The sequence below is a fragment of the Ciconia boyciana genome, chromosome 6, assembly GCF_034638445.1.
Source record: "Ciconia boyciana chromosome 6, ASM3463844v1, whole genome shotgun sequence".
In the NCBI taxonomy this organism is placed as follows: domain Eukaryota; kingdom Metazoa; phylum Chordata; class Aves; order Ciconiiformes; family Ciconiidae; genus Ciconia; species Ciconia boyciana.
Window position 1 is genome coordinate 33,365,747 of NC_132939.1, and position 16,490 is coordinate 33,382,236.

The following is a 16,490-nucleotide window of genomic DNA, read 5'->3' on the forward strand; positions in this document are numbered from 1 at the left end:
TCAGGTGGAAGATGCTGAAAATAGCATCCTTCACAGCCACACCAACACAATGAAGCACTGAGTCTCCAGGAAAGCCCCAGGACCTGACAGAAGCTAAGCCGTGGACAAAACTTTCAGAGTATGGCCACCTTCTTGAGAACAAACGTCTCCTTACTAGACACAACATGAGCTATCCTCTGTCCTTCCACTAACCACAGAAAGTGACTGCATGAAAAAGCATTCAAAACAGACTATTTCTGTGAAAGACTATCATCTTATCTCCAAAGAGATACACTGATGTTACACTAACGTCCTAAGCCGAAAGCCTGCCTACCATCTTGAGCTAAAAGCAAGCCATACTCTGTGGCTGAAAATTGCTACCAGCCTGTGTCCCTTGTGTGCCGTGCACAGCAATGCATAATACGCACCAGCAACCGTTTATCCTTTATTATTGACTTCCGACCCTGAGGGCAGTTTCCATTTCTTGTCCACTTTCTCTGCTTTAGAAGCAGCACACATTGGAGGCAGTGGGGCGGGCGCTGCCTTCCTTTCTCTGCCATTGACTTCTGTGCAAGAGCAAAGCCTTGGGGCAGCGAGCACCAGGGGAGCCACCAGAGCCCTGTCCTTCAGCAGGAACCACTCTTCTGCACCAGGGAGTGAAACAGCCTGGAGGCTTCGTGCATCTTACATAAAGGATGAAATTAACCCTTAAATTGACCTGAGCGGGAGCCGCCATTCACACTGTGAAAAGCAGGCAAGACAGCACAGAAGAGAATCAGCAGGCTTCACGTTTGGCAGTGTCTGCAAATGAAACCATATTTTAAAGTGTCTCTGAAGGGGACAACAAGGAAAGTCTTCAGAGGGAAGAGAAGTTCCCAGATGATAGCCAGAAGGTGGAGGTGGTGGAAGAATGGCGACAGGCTTTTCAGACCCCATCTAGCTGTTCTGCAACTTCTGAAGAAAAATCTTAGAGGTACAAACCATCCTGTATCTTCTCCTATCCTGGGACGTGAGGGAACAATTTAGGGAACTCTCCTCAGTGGAGGGAGTTCTCATCTCATTCCCAGTAGGAGAAAGCAATCTAACCCAGGATTACTAGTGAGGGTTATTTGAACTGACGGTGGGTTGCTCCCCAAGCCATCTTCCTGTTACTGCATTGCATTAAAAATACAGAGAAAACACTGAAATCAGTAATTCCATGTCCTTTCAAACAGAATAAGGAGACAGTCACTTCACTAAGATGCTATGGTGCATAGACCCAGCTCCACACTGGCTCTGCCAGGGAGTTTACAGGGCAGTAGATTCCTCTGCAGGGCTAGTATCTGCAGCAAGGAGCGGCTGATGGCAAGCACCTCGCCGCGGGTGGCTTAGGGCATGCCTTGCTGGTTACGCAGAGAGCTGCTCACTGGCTTCAGGGAAGCAAGTGGGCAATTTCTTCTTTAGATTTGGTACACCCTGGCTTTAACTTTATACACATTTTAAAAGTGGAAGGGGATAGCGAGAGTGAAAGCGTTTTACATACAGCCAGTCCTTTTGAGAGGCGATGTTAAGCATGTAACACAACAACTCGGTGAAGCAGAGGAAGAGCACTGGCAGTAAATAAGCGTGTCACAATGATTTGTCTCAACTCCTGCAGAGGCAATTTAACATCATTTCAGTGACAGTGTATCAAGAACACACAGGAACTCTCTAGTGTCAGTGTAACTTTTATTTATTTATTGCTGTCAATATGCACAGTAAAGGAAGACCCGATGTGGCTACCTCCTGAGTACAATACTTCTGTAAAGTCTGATATTGTGGCTTTTGGTGGCAATAGATCAAAGGTGCTGCATTTACAAGCCACAGGGTGATTTTCCTAACTGCCTGAATTACAGATATGCTCCTTGGCTGTCCTTTTTTCTGTCCCTTCCAGCATCACATAAGATAGACCTTGTAACTGGAAAATAGCCAGAGATGATGTGAGGACAGTGTAAAGGGGAAATCCAGCTCTGTATTGCTTTCTCACAGCCCTTCAGCCTTGTAGGAGCAAGAATTCGTTTGTGGCTTTCTAGCATGCAAGCACAAGTGGAAAAAGCACAGAAGGATCAGGTATGCTAAGGAGGGATGCAAATTCTCTTTTCCTGTCACATCACCTGTCATCACAAAAATGCCAGCCTTCAGTGCTGGACCCTCTGATTATATAAAGCCTCCCGTGCCTGGCAGAAGGATACCGGTCAGTTACTGCCTGAAATGGGAAGTACAGGCTGTGCCTTCAATGCTTTTCCTCTGGTCACACCAGAGTGACTCCCTCCAGGAGCATCACACCCTCCCACTACGCTCCTCCACCCAGCATCAACACCTCTCCTCTGGCTGGCAAGCCAGGGCTCCCTTCCCAGCCTCATCCCTGATTTCTCCCTAGAAACAGCACTGAACTGATAGGGAATGACTTAGGTGGCCAGAAGCCAAAGCCTGGGACTGGACAGTGTCACAGTCTGCATGGGACAGGTAAGCCCATGCAGTGTCACTGGTAATCCCAGTGTCACTGGTAACCCCCTTGTCACGGGACATACGTAATACGCAGGGGTGCTGATGAGGGCTACAGCCCTGAAAGCCCCAGTAAATCTGCACTTAAGACCCCCTGAGCCCTAACTCTACCTCTGCTGCTAACTTCATTCACCTTTGTATTGTTTATTCCTTTGTTTCCCAATGTATACCACGGGATAACAGTGTCACTCTGAGTGTGCTTGTCATGTGCTCTGTAAGCACCAGGCAGTGCTGTTACTGTAGCATGGGTAATTATTAGCCAGCTGCTTGCTTAAAATAGGTGGAAGAGGCTGCAAGGTTTCCACAACAAAGTGATTCCTCTCCTGTAACATACAAGATGACCACACACAGGGCAAATCCTCTCCTGCAATAACCACATGGTGAGCATGCCAGCCAGAAGCCCACCTCTGAATAGGCTGTCCACAGTGCCTCTCCCAGTCCAGCCTTGGCTTGCCAGAGATCCTGGTTTGCCTGAGGCAGCCTGGATTGCAATTAAGAGGACTGGTAGAGAGCAGTACAAAGCCTTGGACACAGGCTATTCACTGCAGCACATAGAGATGACTTTCCCCACCTCCACAGCCCTGACAGCTTGCTGCTGACAATGTTTAATTCTCCAAGTGGTAGTGGGTTGTGTGGCTGGACACTCCTCACCCACCCGTCCTCTGGCTTGATTTACAGAGGTGATGAGGAAGCCATCAGAGCTGAGTCAAAGGCTCCTCCACACCAAATCTGCCTGTAGATAACACCTTCTGCAGAACATAGCTCTGCTCCTTCTTCTGGCAGTGACACAGCCAGATGTCCCAATGCAAAAAAAGTGCAGAGGTGGCCCCAGGATGTTCTGCCCACAGTCAACACAACGCAACCCTCCCCCCAGCTTGCATCAAAGCCGATGAGTTACCTATAAGCTCTTCTCTGCCCATGATCCTCCTTGGAGCCAAATCCACAGCATCCTCAGGTTGTCTTCACCTTGTGTTGCTGCCATTTGCTTGAAATGATGTAGCATCAAGAGGTTGCCCTGTGTTTGATATTATTGCCTGTGCTTGGGAGGCTGGGGCTGCTGTGGTCTTCAGGAAATGCCCCAGGAAATGTGTCCCACCGCAGTGCTGATTGACCGGGGGTGTGCAGCGAGCTGTTTGCTAGAGGGGATCAGGCAGAACAGGGTAAGCTGTGTCCAGCTGGGGAGGCTACACTGGCTGGAGCATAGGCTGATAAAGGGCTTTCTCAGAAGCACTTGCGTTTGGCAGACAGACTAGACAGGAAAGGAAAGAAGAGGCACTTCCTAAGCTACGGTCTGTGGTTCACTTTAACACCGACTGTGGTATCTTGGCAAAACGTGGCTTAAGGTAAGCAGCTGAAGCAAACGGATCTGGAGCGATCAGCAGAGAAGGTCTGCCAGGCTACAGGGAGCATTCAAACTAAAACAAAGCCACTAACTGAGGGAATTGCCTACGCACAACTTTCCCCCACTTTCCCCACCAAAGGGCAAATCTCCCTTCTGACCCTCCTGCCCAATGGCGTAACTTTTGCAGAGCTGAATGGCAAATTGTGATCAGAAGCCCCCTCCCAACAAGAGTCACTTTTTGTCCCCCGAAGCAGAATCCGTTTGCAACCTCATGATTTGATAGAGAGTTTCCCTGAAGCGCTGGTCCCGGCTCAGTCTTTTGGCTGCTTCTTTCAGCTCCTCGATGTTTTCAGCTTCTGCGTGCGAGAAGATGAAGGACTGGGACTGCTTCACTGAAACAAGAGCAGCACAGAAAGGTCAGCGCTCTCCGTCAGGGACACAAACCGAAGACAAACCTTCACTAGAGCACACGAGCCATGCGATTAACACGGCTGAGAGCCTGGCAAGGGATGAGCTAACCATTGCCCTCTAACAGCTTCACCTTACTGTTTTCAGAGGAGGAAAATGCTGACAGCATGGAAACACACTTCTCTTCTTTACAGCTGCCTCTGATTTAGGGTTTTACGTAGAACCTGATCTAACCTTGCAGGTAGCCATTCTGAGCGCTGGATTGAACTGGACAATGTCCAGGTGTCCCTTCCAACCTAACTCAGTCTGTGATTAAGCATTCAGATGAAGTCAGCTTTGAGCATGTTTTTTTAGGGGCCCAGGACCATCACAGCAGTTACCTTTCAACACACATGAAGAGACAGGCAACCAGAATGCAGACTCACTGCCTGCTCGCTGGGTAAGGAAGCTCCAAGTTTCTCTGTAGGTCCATTCTACTACTAGGCAATATGAAATATGAACCACATGTGCAGACCTTACTGCTCTGTCGGCCCCATCTGCACATATCTGCTCCTGCAGGATGTAGAGTAAGAAGCTGCCCCATACTTACAGTCATTCCATGAAGCGCTGGCTCTCCGGCGGTGGAAGCGGCAGCTCTTTATGCGACGAGTGGCAGCCTTGTGGATGTACACAGAGTTCTTCATGATCACGGGCATCTTGGCCTCCAGCTCGGCATTGCGGATGCACTCTTCAAAGAACTCTGAGGAGAAGACACCACTGTGAGCAGTGACGGGAGAAACACTTCAAGCAATGAACCAGTCACAAGGGACTGCACTCACTGATGGGTTGAGCCAGGTAATGGTGTTCAAAACCTCCCTAGACCTTCATGAACAACAATCCATGAAGCTCCAGAATATCATCAGAATGAACAAGTTCGAAGTGACAAAACCCCACAGTCCCCAACAAATGCATATTCAAATTATAAAAAGAACTGCAACCATCCATTCCCCATCAATCGTTCCCACGACTGCTCATGATTCGACTGCCAAAAGCCTCTGATATTATGATAAAACTTCTCAACTCTCTTGCAACATAGGGGTCTGAAGCCTGGTTCGTCACACTTTCTTTGAAGGACTTCTAAAACCAGTCAAGTCTAACAGTGGAAAGGGAGGTGTTGGCAACACTGGCATGGGCACACACACCCAGGCCATACATGGCCAGGGATTTCTTAATAGCATAGCAAATACTAGCGCATACATACATACATTACAGGCTCCATGCAAAGCCTCATGTCCAAACTCTGACAACGTTATTCTGTGCTGATCTGCCACACAAGCTGCTTTTCCTGGCCCATTTCCCCTGTTATGGTCTACCCAGCATATCTTCTGCCATTCCAGTCTTGCTGTCCTCTTGCCTGTTGCTGGTCTCTTGCTGTTGAGGAGGGCTCACATGCTAATGCGCCCCAACTCCTACATGAAAGGGCAGGGCAGAGCTGCAGGAATCACTTGGAAGGACTGAGGCAATCTGTGCTGGGATTGATGTTAAAGAAAACATTGCTGGTCCCTCACTCTCTCTAGCGTTTTGCTCATCAGTACATTTTTACTCTCTTGAAGAAAACATCCCCCAAAATCTCAGATTGGAAATGAGTGTTGGGAGACATTCAGTGCTAGAGGTTACTCACTTATGCCCTGTGCAGGTAGTTCAGCTCTAGTTGAATGCTGAGCTCACCACATTCACTTTAGCTCTGTTTTCTTACCAGGGCTCTGAGCCAGCGGGATGAAGCTCAGAATCATGCCCTTTTGTCTCAGTTTAGAAATCTGATGTAGAAACTACTAAATAATACTTATTTACATATATTTATATATAAAAATTATAAATATGTGCATATATGAAAAAACTATTTATACATATATTTGTATTTACATATGTAACAGTGCTCAGAACGCCACAGAACTTTTTGACTTTTCTATATTGGCCCATTACATCCCCCTTTCACTGAAATGAAGTCTTAACTGCAGAGATACAACATCTTCATAACAGCTTCCCCCTGCACTATACTTGAGGATGGAAAACAAGCAAGACTTCACCCAATTGAAGCTGCTAATGTCAGTTCCCAAACCTGACTCAGGCCAAATGCTAGGGTAATGCCCCATATTAAAAAAAAAAAAGAAAAGAAGAGGCAAAGAAACAGGGATAAGCTGAGGGGAACCTGAGTCTACACCTGTGACCTGTGGATTGCAGTCATCTCAGCACAGCAGTGCTGGGCTGATGCAGTGATTCAGCTCTGAGCAAGGATCCAAACTTCACCTGCTGGGTCACCTACCAGCACGTTGCTACAGCACCCACGGTCCTCCTTAAACTGCTGATGTTCTCGTAACCAAGGCTGAGAAAATATTATCTTGAGAGGAATCAGAGGACTCTTTGTAACTCAGACCTAGTCAGTCTTTACAGCTCTGCCACAGCTTCCCTCTTTGACATTTTGGAAAGCACTTGCTCATCTCTGCCCCTAGGTTTGTCTTCCACCCAACAGGGAAGGTTAGGATAATTTTGCCCTCCTTTGAGAACAAAACACCAAGTACCTGCATAGCACATTCTGGCTCCTCAAAAGGGAGGTGTGGTTGAGGTACAAGGAGTTGGGAGAGCATATTATATGCAGCTTTGCTAATTTGGAACTTCTTTTTGTGTCTGGGAAGATGGGTAGAAATAATTCCTCTCTCAGAGCTTGCTCACCAGTAGAGAGGACAGATGACTGACTTACTTCTCAAGTTACTGACATCTGCTTTCATCTTCTCCTCTTTCTCCTTGTTGCAATCCAGAGAATTTAAGCCTTGCTCCAAGCTCTGCAACGCTTCCTCAGCTTCTCTCAATCTCTTCTCCAGATCCATGCGCACCTTCACCTCAGCCTGAGGAAGAGCATAAGCATTGCTGAAAAACAGCTTGCATCTCAATTACCATCCTGCTAACTCACAAGGTCTGTGAGGGACCCACCAAGCAGCTTAAAATGAAAAGACAACAGTAAGGAAAACCAATAGAAATATTGTAGGACAACATAAAAGTTGTTCCTCATGTCTTCAGACAGAATCTGATTTCGAAGTCCAGATTATTTTAGTAATTCTCCTTTACTCTGACTTCCATTTTCACAGCTTCCCTCTCATTGTAATAACCATGTGGAATCAAAAATGGTATTTCCACATGTGAATTTGTGCTTATGCAAGTACTTGCAGCTGAGCAGGAACAGGAGGACATCTTTCCAGCTGAGAGGGACTTGAGATAAAGGCAGTCAGTTCCCACAGAGGGGTGTACAGTACTTAGTTTCAGAAACAAAACACAAGAAAAGTTAGAAATAAATGATAATATCCATCGTAGCTTAGCAAATGAGAATAACTAATACAGCTTAGGTCAACTTAGCTTTAATTTGGCCAGGTGGAAGGTTACAGGATAAGAAAATCTTGGAGATGCAGGAAAAAGAAGAATTGGGGATTTTTTTTGACAAAATATTTGTAGAAGGAGGTTAAGTGTCAAACAGCCAATAATAAGCATAACCTTTACATTGTTTACATTAAAATAAAATAGCATACTTTGTTCAATTACCTTTGCGTAGATTAAGGTATCTTCTGTTACGGGGATAACGAAGGAGGGCTGGTACCTCACCTGCATTCCTCTGCTTTTGAACCCAAGTTCATGCAGAGGCTCCTGAAGATTTACAAATCTTAAGATTGATTCTCTGAGCACAAGTGAGGAGGGAAGATTTCTGCTCAGTTCTGCAATGTCCATATTAGCATTTCTTTGAAATTATCTTTATTCTTGATTGTGTCTACTTTCCTCTTTTACTTTTTTTTCCTCCCTCCATCTTTAGATGATGCTTTCACAGTAGCAGATGAAGAGACTTTTACTGAATGGATTAATCAGGCCTCAGAATGAGAAAATAAATAGTAGTGCTACACAGATACAACATGGCAACTTCACGTGTTACCATGATATGAAACATAGCAAAAGAAGATTTGCGACCACAAAATGAAAACAAAATAAAACCAAGTCTCCCACTTGATAGGGGATGAACTGAAAGGGAAAATGAGAGAACTCTGGGCCCAGGGACAGCAATATGCAACAGACGCAGGGGATACCTTGAGGTCTCTCTCCGTCTGCTGCTTCTCTGCGGTCAGCTCCGAGAGCGAGTTCTGCAGCGCTTGCGACTGGGAAGAGTAAAACTCCCGCTCCTCCTCCAGTGCTCGGGACCGCTCCTCATTCTCCTTCATCCTGGTGCACGGCACAGCAAAGGAAGATGACCGTTCCCAGCCCAGCACAACTCACAGGAAGGAAGGGGCTCAGTATGGTGATGGGGCACGCTTAACTACCTGGCTGCCCTGAGCAAAGAGGTGCTAACAGGAGCGCAGTCTGTGTTTCACTTCAATAACACAGGCATTGCTGGAGAAAGCCAGGTGGACAGTTCTTGAATGGAACACTCTCAACACCCAGATGAGGTCCAGGAGCACCAAACACTTCTTATGGACAAGTCCATGAACACCAAATGGATTCACGTGCCTAAGTCCTGATTTGAAAGGAGCAGGCCCAAGCGGCAGCGAGGAGTTCAGCTGCCCTGCCTCACTCTGTCCCCTCTGAAGCGTTTATAACCTGAACTCCTGCCATGGGAACCAGACAAGCTTCCAGACTTGTCTTGCGTTGGCAACCAAAAAGCAAGTCAGCAGATAGTCACGTCATCATTTGGCACCACTAAGCCTGAGCAGGGCAGAAGTGTCCTCTTCCCTTACCACACCCAAAAATGGAAATTATAAAGGATCTTGCCTCTCTGCAGGTCTCAGGATAAACAGGGAAACAGTTCTGAAGTGATCCTAATTTTAAGCCTGCAAATATTTAGCCTTACCCTTTCTGATTGCCTCCCACCTGCAAGGGGGAAAACTACCTCTTTTCCCACCACCCTCTTCACACTGGACCACATCTCGTCCCACATCCCTGTCTCTGGCACCACCGTAAGAGCCCCTGCCCCCACTTCACCTCTTCTCTGCCAGGAGTTTCTCCTCCAGAAGTTGCTGCATCTTCTCTTCAATCTGTCGCAGGCTGCAGTGCAGTCCCCAGATGGGGCTTTGCTCCTTGCTGGGGCTGGTTGGAGGTGGAAGCTGGCTCTCATTTTCTTCCAGCATCTCCAGCATTTGCTGCTTTTCCAGGGAGAGCTCCTTGAAGAAGGGCAGAGATCGTGAGTATCAGCCAGGTCTAACATTCCTGCTTCTGTTCCCGCCTGGCTCCTCCCTATTGAGTCCCTCCATCCTTACATCCACATGCCTCATTCAGGTTAAAAAACAGGAATAACAAAATCTGGTTTTCATTTCATACCTGCCTCATGAGGAGCAAGCTTCCACCATAGCCTTCGCTATGCAAGGGGGTGAGAACCTGCAGGCTGCTTTGACATGGTATGCTAGTAAGGACCCAGTTCAGGGACTGGAGCCTTATGCTTCCCTAGTGCATCACCGATGCAGGCAGCTTCCCTGCCTTCCCTCCTCACCTTGCTCCTCCGTGTGAACTAGAGCCATCCCCTCTCTGGTACTTCTAACTGCGGGGCAATAGGACATATCATGCTGTTTTTCTGTGAAGTGTTCGGTCTGCTGTGCAACTAGGGCATGAACGGTCCTTCCCTAGCTTTCCAGTTCTTTTTTCATACCCATAACTGCGGGCAAGAAGAGCTCAAAGGAACATCAGCAACAGATTTTTGAATGAACTTGCAGGATCTGACACGAACATTAAGGATGACATTGAGGCTTCAGAAGGCCAGCTGTGTGGAAATTTCACAAACAATATACGTTTAGAAAAGCTGCTTTCCACCAATCCACCAGAGTGATACCAAGCAAGAAAAGGGTTTAATACATCAACACTCTGGTTCCTAAATTCCCATGTGGTACATGATTCCCTGGGAACCACGCTCCCTTCTGTGAACAATGAATGCGCCTCTGCTGCTCCAATTTCCACCAAGACTTAGGGAGTTGCAGTTAAAAAAAAAAAAGAAAAAATCAGAAAGCCATCACAGACTTCTAGCCATGTTGGCTGGAAGGGACCCTTTGGTAGGCTCTAGTCCAGCCTCCTGTTCAGAGCTAGTCTGTCAGCACAGCAAGATACGGTCAGCTGTGGCTTTCTGCAGTCAGGTTGTGAAAACCTTCCAAGATGGAGGTTCCTCAGCCTCTCCCACCGCCTGCCTACCTGTCTGGTGAAAAGTCTCTCCCTAGTGTTCAACCTGAGCTTCCCAAACCGCAATTTATGGTTATTGTCCTGCATCACATCACCTAGTACTGCTGAGAAAAGTTTGGTTCGGCTGGGCTCCATGTCACTTCTAGTCCTTTTCTGCAGGGGATTTTGGCCTTCATATCAGCTATTGAATGAACCTGGTCATCCACACAGGACTTAACTCCGGCACTAGCGGATGTTAGATTCATTCCACAGGACAGCATTGCTTCCAGCCCTGGTCAGTTCTCATAGATCGTTCCCAAAATGCTGTCACTCGGAGGGGAGAAGTGGTCACTCACCTCTAGGGTTTTCTGTAAGGACTGTGTCAGGCTTCGCAACTCTTTCTTTTCTTCCTCCACTCCTTTAAGGGAGCGGGCTGTGAGCTCTAGCTCCCTAAAGAAGCAGAAAGGGTGATAGCTATTGCAGGGGAACACTAGCCCCACAGACCGCGCTCAGACTGCGCAAGCTGTGGATCTCTTAGTGCAGGACCTGCGACCAGTGGTTGGTATAGGCAGCCCTGAAGAGTCAGGAGCTTGCCAGGAAGCATCACGCCTTGAACACACTATGGGCGTCCAGGAACTTTACTGTGCCTCCTGATCGTCAATCCAAACCCAACTGTTCGTGTGCTTCTCTAGCAAGGGCAGGGCCACGGTTGCAACTGGAAGAGCTCAGACAGGGCAGTCATATCTAAGCAGATGTAGGTCTATGAAAACAAAAATGGTTTGCAAAATCACACTGGCTTTTCTGAGATGTTATTTAGGGAGAGAAAAGGGAAAAAAAAAAGAGGGCAATGGCAAATCATGCCCTTTCAACACTCAGGGCAAAGCACTTTGATTCTTCCCTTTCTAAATACATTTGCTGTTCATATTTTGCATAGCGTAACTCTTAAGATGACAAAATTATTCTTGGTGAGGCAACTTCATCATCCACCCAGTGTCATTCAGCTGATGGTGGAAAACCAGATTCACATGTCTGGAATCTCTCTGAAATCTTCTAGCACCTGTCCATTGCCATGCTACCCCGACAAATCTGGGGTTTGCTCATGTTCCAGCCCTTTGAAAATGAAGTTGCTGGAGCCCTGAACACAAAATGAAACTAAGCTGTATTCTAGTGGTCACACAAGTGATAGCAAATGCAGGTAAACACATTTCAACCATTCCTGTTTCGGTCCATATAGCATTTATCTCCTTCCTACATGCACAAAATAGGTGGATTTTAGGAACTGTTTTGGTTCGCCACCAGAGCAGCCCTTCTGCCCAGTGTGGGAGTTCGTGTCCTTTTCCTGCCCTGCGGAGTCTGCCGCCTTACCGTCTGATCTGTTCCTGCTCCAGCCGCAGCTCCCGAACCACCTCTTCAAACCGGTGCTTCTCTGCTTCCAGGACCTGGTTCAGACGCTCGAGTTCCTGGACCGAAAGAGAAGACAAGAATGTACTCTGCTGACACACTCACAGTTAGGAAAAGCTTTCCTGTTAACAATGCCTGGGACTTTTAACCTGAGCTATATAGAGCCACGGGGTGTCCGATTCCACCACACTTTTGTCCAGGGGCAATTAGAAGGAATTGAAGGTTGGTTGAGGATTTCCAGACATCCAGAAGTCCCAGGCAGGTTACCAGGCACGTGGAAATCCCAGACATGCTCCCTGCACGGATCAGCTCTGCTGCACATATACAGAAGGTCCCAAGCTCCCTGGGAAAGCTGGACTCGACATGCATGTACCATTACCAGGCACCCACACGTGCAGTACAGAAAGCCCAGACAGGAATGCGACAGCCCCAGCACTGCTGCGCCTGAAGTGTGATATTTCTACTACCTCAGCCTTGCTTCCCATCCCCACGGGAACAGGAAAACACGAACAGCACAGTTACAGCTTTGCACAGTTTAATCAGCCTGTCACTATCCTTGTGCTAATAAAACCATATTTAAAGAACCCTGAATACCACAAGCTATCCTCCAGCAGTGAAACAGTCTCATCCCCCAGTCTGGAGGAAGCAGCTATACCGAGACCCACTGCAGATGGAGGGAGACAGGGACAAAGTACAGCGAGGGTCCTGCTCCCGGTCAGGTTCCCTTGCAGCTTTAGCTGGTAGCAGAACTCCTGCTGCAGGCCCAGGCAGGTCACAAAACAGCACCAACGCCAGATAAATTCATAATAAGACCCTTGCTCCGTGGTGCAGGTACATAGTTGAAGCTGCTTTCCCAACGTATTGCTCTGAAGCCTTCAGACTCACAGCAGGTCAGACCGCCACAGCTCAGTGAGCTACATATTCATTCCTTCATCAGTAACAAAGTTCTTCAAACTAACCCAGCCCGATCTGCTCTTTGTGGGCAATGCAGATACTGTGCATGGCTTCGTAAGAGCAGAGATTTGTTCCAGGGTCTTTAGACAAGGGCATTTCCCTCCCTATGGCTGTGGGTTAAGCAGCAAGCAGGCTACCTCCCCAGAAAGGGATGCCTCCCTGCAATGGCAGAAGTAGCTTAGCCCTAAAGGAGTGTCCAAGCCACCTTTGGACTTTAGCTCTGCAGAAATGTACACAGGAAAAACATAGGCCTGAGAAGCCTAGGTCAGCATTGCCATCTTTTGCTAAAGAGGGGTGACAGTCATTTTGGATTAACTGGAAAAGAGAGCATGTGGCAGTTTGCAAGATTGCAATGTGGTGGCCTACATCCATGCAGGATTTCATACCGTGTAATAGCACAACCCATTTGCAAAGCTATTTTGCAATAACTTTATGATGGTGCTATAAAAACCGGTATAGATTTGGTGTGAATAAGAGAATGAGCTACTTTTATTGTATTAAGCAAATATAAGTTAGGAATAGTTTGGAAAACAATAATAAACTTGATAAATTAAGGTATAATAGTCACATCTAAGGGAGTGCTCTCTTGGGCTTTCGCTAGTGCAATGCTTATTGTTTTCCCCATCTCTGGTGTGTCAAAAAAATAAACCACATTGCTTTTTGCTGCTCCTTGTTTCTCACAACGGTATCTCTACACTAGAGCAATGTCAGCTCTGTTTATTTGCTTTCTGACTGGGGAGACAGACAAGTTGATTGCCAGAGTTCTCTTGAATCTACCAAATAACAAGTGTTTAATTCAACCCAGTGAATATGAATTTAATCTGATCTTCCTCCCTGGTCCTCCTGGAGACATAATCACAAGCATGCTGCATGGAAAGTGCCTGGGAAGGGGAGCAGGGATACACCTCCAGGACCCACCCCATGGCATGGCTCTTATTCTTCTCTTCGTCCACAGGGCCCAGAGGTTGGCTGGAGACCCTTTTGGCTCCGCAGCCTCCCCTCCCTGAAACCTGGTGTGCTCCCAAACCAGCAACTCCCGACCTCCCAGTTCTGCCACATGGAAGATGAAGGGAATTGGCTTGTGATGAACACTCACCTCTTTTTGCTCCCTCTGCAGACACAGCTCTTCTGTTTCTTCCATTAGCTTATCTGCAAACACACACACACACACGGCCAAATGCAGAGAAAAGCAATTTATATCCTGAGGATATTTATGAGTACGAAACACTGACTGTTTGGAGCTCGAAAATGCAGCATTCCCTATTGCTCTGTGTGTATCTGTCTGGGAGGCTCCAAAGGCTGAGATGACACTGATGGGATGTTCTGTAATTTCCCTCCTGCCAAAAAATGTAATAAAACTAAACAACCATATTGCTGCGTACTCCTCCTAAGGTTTCCTCTCAACGTTCTTAAAGAGCATTAATGAACTAACCTTCGCCATCCTCTAGCTGAGTCAGGAAAATACCCTTATCTCTGCTGCTCACATGAGGAAGCGAAGGCACAGAAAGGTTAAGGGGTGCCCAGAGCTGCACACGCGTAGCAGCAGTCAGTTCTCCTCCTGCAGTTAATGCCTCATCCCTACCTGCCTGGCACATCACCCTCGCCTTCAGCCCCTGGGCATCACTGCCAGCTCCCTATTGTCACCTTGGGGTGTCCCAGCCAAGCCCAGAAATCAATCCTCAAACTTAGCCATAAAACTTTTTGCTGTTAAGAATAGCTCCCCTCAACATCAGTTCCTTGTCTGCTGAGAAGGACACGTACCCACCAGACACTCTGCTCTGATCCTTACGCCGTGACCTGATGTACCCACGTTGTGCTACGCTCTGACCTCAAACAGAGGCTCTGCCTTAGGCAGCTCTTAGTCCTGCTTACAGACAGAAGCACATTCTTCATAGTTAAGCCTGGGGTTTAGCTCTCAGCTCTGCCACCCAGCTGCCGTGTGAGCAGGGGCAGATTCACTGTAGCACTTCATGCTTAAGTCTTCCCCGTATCAGGTGTGGAGGATGCTACTGGTTTCCTTTGTGCTGGGCACCTGAAGAGATTACTCCTGCTGGCAGGATTACTACTGCTAGGAGGAATGCAGATCTCTACTACTCCTGCCCACAGCAGGGCTCCTGTTATGTTACTAAAGCTCTGCTGACCACCACTTGTGCCTTTGCTTCCCTGGCTCACCCTCTTCCTCCTTGCCAGGACCCAGCACAGCTGCACTGTGATTACACAGAGGCTCTCCCACCTTCCCTCTTCTGCCTCTCCTGGGGGGGCCAAGCCCAGGGCTTGATAGGCTTCTGCAAAGTCCCACCCTGAGAGACAAACCTGGATCCCAGCTGGGTGGGGGGCAGGTGGAGGGTAACTCTGGGGAGATTCAGGGAATTCCCCAGAGCAGTGTTTGCTTCCTCCAGAAAGCCTTGACCTGCTGCCAGGAGCAGTGCCTGACCTCAAAACTTAACTACAGGATGGACACAGATCATTGAAGGTAAGCCTAATGAGGTAGAAGCCTCAGCAGTTATGTAGGAATAAATAGACAAAAGAACATAACGAACTGTGACAACTGACCAGCTCTGAATGTTCTTGTCATGGACTAAAGAACCCAGTGGAATGTATATTTTGTATTCCAAATATCTCCTGTTTGCCACAGAACATGTATTTCTCTATGCCTCCATCACCTTGTCTTTGTCTTACCGTGGCCCTCTTTAGTCTCTTAGGCTCTTTAGTCTGCTCTGAGGGTTGCAGAATAATGTTTTGACAAAAAATTTCCTGTTTCTAACTTTCCTCCTGTCTCTCCACATCCTCCTCTCAGCACTCCCTGTTATCCCTTTGTCAGGAGTGGAAGCACTGCTCCTTGCCTGCCCCACATATGAGCCCACCCATCAGCTCACATGTGTGAATGGTGCTTAGATGGCTAGAATTAACATGCCTCGATACTTGAATTATGATCACTGTTACATGTGAGACCATATACTGAGATCACCCCTGATCAGCATGGATGCAAAAATGCAAAAGGCTCTTCAAGAGTCCTCCAGTGGCTTGATGATTAGGAGTAGAGACCAGGAGCCCCTGCTCAAGGCATCACCAACTTGAAAGCACACAAAGGTGCCGCTAGCTTGTTTCGAGTAGGTGACTGCCCAGGCAAACCACTGGGCTCACACATGTGACCAGCAGCTCCCAGGCCAGAAGGGCTGTTACGCCCGTCTGGGGGAACGCTCCAACGTAGGAGGCATCTGGCTTAAAGAGGCTGCTCTCCCTTGTCTCCTGCTATAGGCAATGTGGGGAGAGACAGCTGGACCTCCCGAGGCAGTCAGGAGGGTACTGCCATCCAGAGGCTGTTTTCTGAGTAGGGGATTGGACTAGATAACCTCCAGAAGTCTCCTCCAACCTTCTATGTTCGTCTGGAGCAACTGCTCTCTCTCTCTCCATTGCCCACAGAGAGAGCAATGACAAATTAGCCACTGCCATTAGACACCTCAAACAACGCATGCAAATACTCCCGCTTTCAACATGAACAGTGTGGGCAAACACAGACAAAGACCAAGTAGAGTAAGACCAAAAAAAACAGCTAGAGGAGGAAAACTCGTGCATGAAAAGCTGTGATCAGCCTCAGAAATACCAGTCCTGTGTGATTCAGGGACACAAGGGTATTGGCTGTTTGCCTGGTGAGCAGCTGAAATCAGCACATCCAAACTTCTCAGGGCCAGCACACATTTGTACAGTCCACCCATCTGGAGCTGCAGGA

At 47.7% G+C, this 16,490-nt stretch overlaps 1 protein-coding gene across 1 annotated transcript in view; it reads right to left on the minus strand.

Annotated features, from left to right (window-relative positions):
• Nucleotides 1-1,785: 1,785 nt before the first annotated feature.
• The window catches only part of PLEKHD1 (pleckstrin homology and coiled-coil domain containing D1), a 29,990-nt gene continuing 15,285 nt past the window's right edge, over nucleotides 1,786-16,490 (minus strand). The window contains exons 6-13 of the mRNA XM_072864253.1: nucleotides 13,857-13,909; nucleotides 11,771-11,865; nucleotides 10,762-10,855; nucleotides 9,245-9,423; nucleotides 8,356-8,488; nucleotides 6,990-7,134; nucleotides 4,842-4,991; nucleotides 1,786-4,236 (exon numbers count right to left, since the gene is read on the minus strand). Of these exons, the coding sequence (XP_072720354.1) occupies nucleotides 4,076-4,236; nucleotides 4,842-4,991; nucleotides 6,990-7,134; nucleotides 8,356-8,488; nucleotides 9,245-9,423; nucleotides 10,762-10,855; nucleotides 11,771-11,865; nucleotides 13,857-13,909 (1,010 nt within the window). The 3' untranslated portion in view covers nucleotides 1,786-4,075. The remainder of the gene's footprint in view (nucleotides 4,237-4,841; nucleotides 4,992-6,989; nucleotides 7,135-8,355; nucleotides 8,489-9,244; nucleotides 9,424-10,761; nucleotides 10,856-11,770; nucleotides 11,866-13,856; nucleotides 13,910-16,490) is intronic.